Source organism: Ruditapes philippinarum, unplaced genomic scaffold (genome assembly GCF_026571515.1).
Source record: "Ruditapes philippinarum isolate M1 unplaced genomic scaffold, ASM2657151v2 ctg4567_1_1_1_1, whole genome shotgun sequence".
NCBI lineage: Eukaryota > Metazoa > Mollusca > Bivalvia > Venerida > Veneridae > Ruditapes > Ruditapes philippinarum.
In genome coordinates this window covers 1-6441 of record NW_026856688.1, presented here as the reverse complement: position 1 = coordinate 6441, position 6441 = coordinate 1, and the positions used below count along the sequence as shown (strand labels likewise).

The 6441-nt window shown below is 31.0% G+C and overlaps 1 protein-coding gene across 1 annotated transcript; it reads right to left on the bottom strand.

The window, feature by feature from the left end:
* Positions 1-1362: 1362 nt before the first annotated feature.
* Positions 1363-5413, bottom strand: LOC132747350 (mucolipin-1-like). Its single transcript, XM_060736700.1, has 3 exons — positions 5193-5413; positions 4824-4889; positions 1363-3761 (listed from the first exon to the last, which is right to left on the bottom strand). Exons 1-3 carry the CDS (start codon positions 5397-5399, stop codon positions 3630-3632), a joined length of 405 nt encoding a protein of 134 aa, XP_060592683.1. The 5' UTR covers positions 5400-5413; the 3' UTR covers positions 1363-3629.
* Positions 5414-6441: the final 1028 nt, after the last annotated feature.

Below are 6441 nucleotides of genomic sequence, written 5' to 3'. Positions count from 1 at the left end.
ATATAAGTTGCAAGAACTTGTTTCGCAATCGAGCTAAAATAAATATGTTTAAACCATTCATATTAAGTGCCTGCCCTCCGGTCATACAGAAACGTGTATAGCGCATGAAATATTGGATTACATTTTCTTTCATCTTGATATGTGTATAAATTTTGTCTAAGGAGACATATTTGCTCATGTGATAGAAGCAGCGAAAGTAGCAAAAGATGACGTATTTATTAAATGCATTTCTTATATTATATTGTGTACACATACACAATTAATTATTATATCAATGTGCTTATATTACTTATATTTAAAATCGTACAAAACAGCCCTATGCTTAAACTATAATTGAACTAGTAGTTTTATAGTTTAAACGTAGTTTATTTCAAACACGTATTCATTTTTTACAATTTACATATAAAACTGTACAATACATGGAATGCACTAAAAAGGACGAGAACCAGAAGCGTATGCTTATATTGGTCTTATCCTATTCAACAAATAAACCAACGCAGGCAATCACATTTATACAATTCTAGGTATTTTTGTTCGTAATTACATTTGAATTCAAACATAACATCACAAAAACTTTAATAGCATTTATCATATTATTCGCTAAGCACTGCAGTACCAATACATATTGCAATGTTTTTGAAATAACATAACTTTAGATAAAAGAATTGCTTCATTCAATTGTGATTAAGAAAATGTATATGAAGAGGAAAGTAGTGTATTTCGGTAGGTAAAGTGTATTTCGGTAGGTAATGTGCATTTCGGTAGCTAATACGTATTTGGTTTCTCATACAAAAATAAAACAAACAAAAATGTTATTACTTATGCTAATGTTATTAACTAATACACTTCACAAACATGTGACTGAGGAAGCTCTAGTTATTGATAAGAAAAGGATTTCTCATCAAGGGTCACTGTCACCATACCTGGTGACCTTTCATTTTATAAACCTAAAAATCATTTTGGTCCATATACTGGTCATGTTCATTGTCCTAATTAATTCACAAATCCACTGCTTATTCCTTATGTAATTATTGACCGGCAAATTATTTAACAATAAGTGACACTGTGACCTTGACCTGTGACGGAATGAACTCAGAACTATAGTAATCATGTACTGAATTAATTTTATCTAGTACAAAAAGCATTCTTTTATAACAATATCACTTAAGCAACTCTTTCACATTTGCTGTATAAATTGTTATTACCTAATTTTGAGCATATTTGGATTTATTTTACTTTTATACGCTGGCAAGTATGTTTTTCCTTAATGCCAATTTATCAATAGTACTTATATTATAATACTTTGGAAGTTATAAACGTCATAGTACTCAGTGTTTTGTTGTTGTTTTTTTTTTTGGGGGGGGGGGGGGCGGAGGGGCGAGTGGGGCATAAGCATTTGTAGACGTCATGTTTTGTCGGTTGACAGTTATAGATAAAATAGTCTTGAACTGTTATTTTTTTGGTATGGCTACTAGATCCGTTCATAATGCAGTTTGTAATTTAATTGCCAAATGCCAAATCAAATCTATTCTCTAACCATAAATATCAGAAAATAATTGTTAAAATAAGGATAAATGCTTGATTATTTTTTGTTTGTTTGTTTGTCTGTTTGTTTGTTTGATTGATTGATTGATTGATTGATTGATTGATTGATTGATTGGCTGATAGATTGGTTGGGTTTTAAGTCAAATTGACTGTTCGAGTATAAAGATTTTTTTTTATTTCATTAACCAAAAGCATATTAAATATAATCAATTACATTTACATACATCATTTTGTTACTAAATATAAATACATGTCTGCTTCAATTAAATCCACATTCAATAACCGCACGTCACTTATTCCAAAGAAAAAGAAAACATCAATAATAAAAAATAACATTTTTCCACTTGAAAGAATAAGAAAAAAGGTAGATACAACAGAAATTAACAAAGAAAAAACTCTTAACAAACCTGAAACAAAGTAACAAAATACAATTAAGACAGACACTCACGTACTTGCACTCAAAAAATTAAATAGAGACAAGTGAACAAGTTTCGTTTCATTTTGTAAATTTTATGGTTTAATTTACATATTTTCTTTGTTGCTATCATCAGTTTTATTTGTTAGAGTATCAGATAGTTTATTCCGTTTTTGTTTGTATGAGTCAACTTTGTCATTTGACAATGCAATTTCTTCTTTAATCTGTATCCTTAATAGCAACAAGAAGGTCGAGATGGCCCTACATCGCTCACCTGACCCATCGAACTCATCCAAGCAATTACTTATACAGCATCCTAACAAAGTTTGATGACAATTGAGTCAAAAATGTGACCTCTAGAGTGTTAACAAGGTTTTTCAATGTTTGGGCAGTGTGGTCTAGTTTTTGACCCCAGGTGACCATTATTCGAATTTGACCTAGAAATCATCAAAACAAACTTTCAGACTAATTTCCAGGATATTTGGATCAAAACAGAAGCCACTAGAGTGTCAACAATATTTTTTCTATTTTAAGCTCCTGTGACCTAATTCTTCAATTGAGATGACCCATGTTCGAACTCATCTAGACAAGCATTCTGACCATGTTTGATGTCAATTGAGTCAAAAATGTGACCACTAGAGTGTTAACAAGGTTTTTCCATATTTGAGCGGTGTGACCTAGTTTTTGACCCCAGGTGACCCATATTGGAACTTGACCTAGAAATCATCAAAACTAACTTTCAATCATATTTCCAGGATATTTGGATAGATACAGTAGCCACTAGAGTACTAACAAGATTTTCAATTTTTAGCTCCTGTGGCATTGTTGTTCATCTGAGATGACCCATGTTCAAAGTTCCCCAAGAAATTACCTGAACAAGCATCCTTACAAAGTTTGATGATAATTGATGCAAAACAGTGACCACTGGAGTGTTAACGAACAAATGTGGACGGACGACGGACATTCAACGATACTAAAAGCTCACCCTGAGCTAGCTCAGGTGAGCTAAAAAGTTTTTAAAATATCAAATTTGGATTACTCTTTTTGGTATTTCATTTTTTAATGTAATATTTCATTTCAATAATGATATTTTTACTTCATCACTCTTTAAAGTGTTTGTAACCCCTTCAAAAATATATTGACTCTATGAAAAACTGATATTTATTGACTCTATTAAGGTTATATATGTCTAATTTCTAGCTTTAATGGTGGAAGAAGATCGCGTTTGCCCCTTCGTGCATTTTTAGGCACGAGCAAGCGATTTGGTAGAACGTAAGCTAGCTTGATATCTAACCCAAAGAAACATTTAAAATTCCCAGCCAATCAAAACAGGGATGAGGTGAAAGATGTCCGATGTCAAAGAATCACTCGGTCACAATAGCCCCAATTGGAATATATAAAAGGCATGATTAAAGTAATGAAAACAAAAACCATATTATTCTATATAATATATGATACATGTCGGGTTTGCATCAATTAATGATGAGTAAGTAATATTATGCAATCGCTATAGACATATTCATCATTTTTAAACAGCATTTGTGGTTTAAAATGTCTCATACTTTTAACTCTGTTTGCTAGAAGTGCAAATTGTGTGTCTTAAAAGTTCCCTGTTTTCTTATCTATTTATTTTTTAATTGAAAATCTCTTTTGTGCACTGTCGACACTTCTAATTTTTAGTTTTGCTCCATGAATATATTGGAAAGAATATGCCAAACAACGGTTTCCATTTACAAGCATTAACGCTATCTTGATCTCCAACCAGAATATCTCTTAGTGTCTCCATGTTGTTTTGACTTACCTTGATTGAAAATAAAAGTAAGCAACTTACGTTATAATACATTGATACATATTTACGTTATAACACATAGATACACGTCTATAATAACGAGCGTATCAAAGACTTAAAGAATATGATATTTTAAAATAATGTATATGTAGACAATTAGGTTTGACATAAAACGAATATCTGTCAAATAGTAATATACAATTTTGAATATGGAATTTAGTGAACTAAAACTACTGCCGATTGTCATTTGTACCACACTAATGTGCAAAGATAAAAATGGATCGTCTCTTAAGGTGACAAAAAAAAACTTAGGGGGGCATAAAGAACATAGAAGTGCAAACAAATCATTTGGCTTTATCTACAAAAAAGATATAATTGAGCATTTGAAAATTCATGTACTAGTTTCAGAGATATCATGACATTTTCTAGCTGAAAAGAGATGTGAGCCTTTAGTAGTTGAATGAGGGAGTTAGTGAGTGAGTGTGCGAGCGTCTGAAGTAATTAACATTTCTAATCTTATTGATTCTTATATTTTCTGACTTTTAATAATATTTAAAAAATCACTGGCACATCTTTTTCCTGTCACTTAAAGATTTATGCTCTTTCTTGAGTAATAATATTTTTAATCACAGAAATCAATTTTTTCAAATCTATGAAATTTTAACAGAATATGTCCCTTGTAAATGAAAGGAAAGGAAATAAATATGTATGGAAATCAACATTCCCTATTGCAGGTCAAGTAAGGTTGGTCTCATCTTTAAAAAAAACTGCAAGATTTTAATTGACACTATATATGGATATTGTGACCACCTATAGTGTTTAGAATCTTACACATATCTACTTTGTGTGAAATCAAAACATGTTTATTCTACAAAGAGTCTCTGTAGCAATTATCAATGTTTACTAATATCAAATTTGAGCATAGTATATCTTTAAAAAAATCATTTCTATTGAAAGATTGAAATTTAACAAGTACAAAAAAATTCGTTTTAAATTTATGGACAAGGCCAAAACATTCGCCTATGCTATTATAATCAAAATTAAATGCCCTATGGAAATAAAAGAAAATAATACCATATCTCCAGCAGACCATAACTCCTGTCCTGCTGTTGATAAGTTATTTGATTGTTTGTTTTTATCCTACAAGAGAAAAAGCAATTTCAAGAAGACAGATATAGGACCATTCATGTTATAATATACATACAATTCTAAACAAAAGCATCAGTTACTTTAAATTGTGCACTATTCGAAAGAAGTAAAACGTTACTTTGCCAGTCACAATAAGACTTAACTTCAAAATCAAACGTTCTTGCTACTACTTCTGTATGCTGAAATGTCAGTTTTGGAACCTCTACAGCATACAATTTAACCTTTGCAATCATGTTCAAAACAGAAATATTATATTTGAAAGTTAAAACATAATTATTTAAATAACCCAGTTACCTTTACAACCTCGTAGGCGCTATTGAACAATGCTATGAGAAGATTGAAAATTAAAATAGTAAACAAAGACACATAGGCGTAAATAACCACTCTAAGAAACAAATGAACAGTTTTGTCCCCAGCATATTCGTCTTGAAGTATGGCAAACGTCGCAAATATCTCATCTCCTTGACTCATAGAGAATAATGTTTCTGCAGCAGTGGACATTTTCCTAAACTGAAATAAAAATAAAATACTATTTATTGAAACATGCATAGTATTTTGAATAGAGACATTGACACATTTAGCAGACATTCTTTCAGGTTACATCGTCATGCCGTGAGATATTTTTAACATTCTAACTTACATTAAAAACATCCTTTATGTAGAAATAACGAATGACTTATGCATTTCATCTCAATGGTTTCTTCTTTCATATCATAGATTCGAATACCATAAGCTTTGAATACTGAATACTGCTTTAATGTCAACCGCTTATAATATAAATGTTTTGTTCTTATTTAAACAGCGATACGTAGATAAATGCTTATAAAAACGTGCTTAAGTAATTCGTTGTGTTATTTTCCAGTAATGAGATTGTTAACATTTGCGACTCTTTCCGATGATGACGTAGGGATATCCCTCAAATATATATGCCGGCACTCATACACCTCTGAACATTTTCCAACAATATATCAAACTCTCTTAATGTATGTAGTAAACCAATCTTTGGTTATAAATCGCTCAATATTATATTCTACACGATTTCCTTTATACCTCCAATACAAATTACTTTTCAATTATTCATATAAGTAAAACCGGAGGAGATATTGTAACATTAATCAATTCCGAGGTAAGTGCAATATTAAATGACTTTAAAAAAAATGTTTTCTCCTTCACCCCCCTAATAAAAGCCCACCTACCCTACCAAAAGGAACACTACACTAAAATTAAACGGAGGGATAAATCTACGTCGTTTTCTGATTTGAGGTCGCGCCTCCATGACGAGTATCTGCTCTTTCAATACTAGTTTTTTTAACAGTTACACTTAAACAATGACTGATAGTCTAATTGAAAAGTTTCTTCAAGAAAGTATCTAATGAGATTAACTAGTAATCCGGTGCTAGGGGGCGTAGCAGATGATGCATCATCATCTATCATCAAAAATCTAATCTTGTAGTATTTATTTTCACTGTTCTAGAGGGATTTTTTCCAAAATTCATATTAACTTGCATTTCTGTTCATATAACATTTATCAGCATTTAAATCA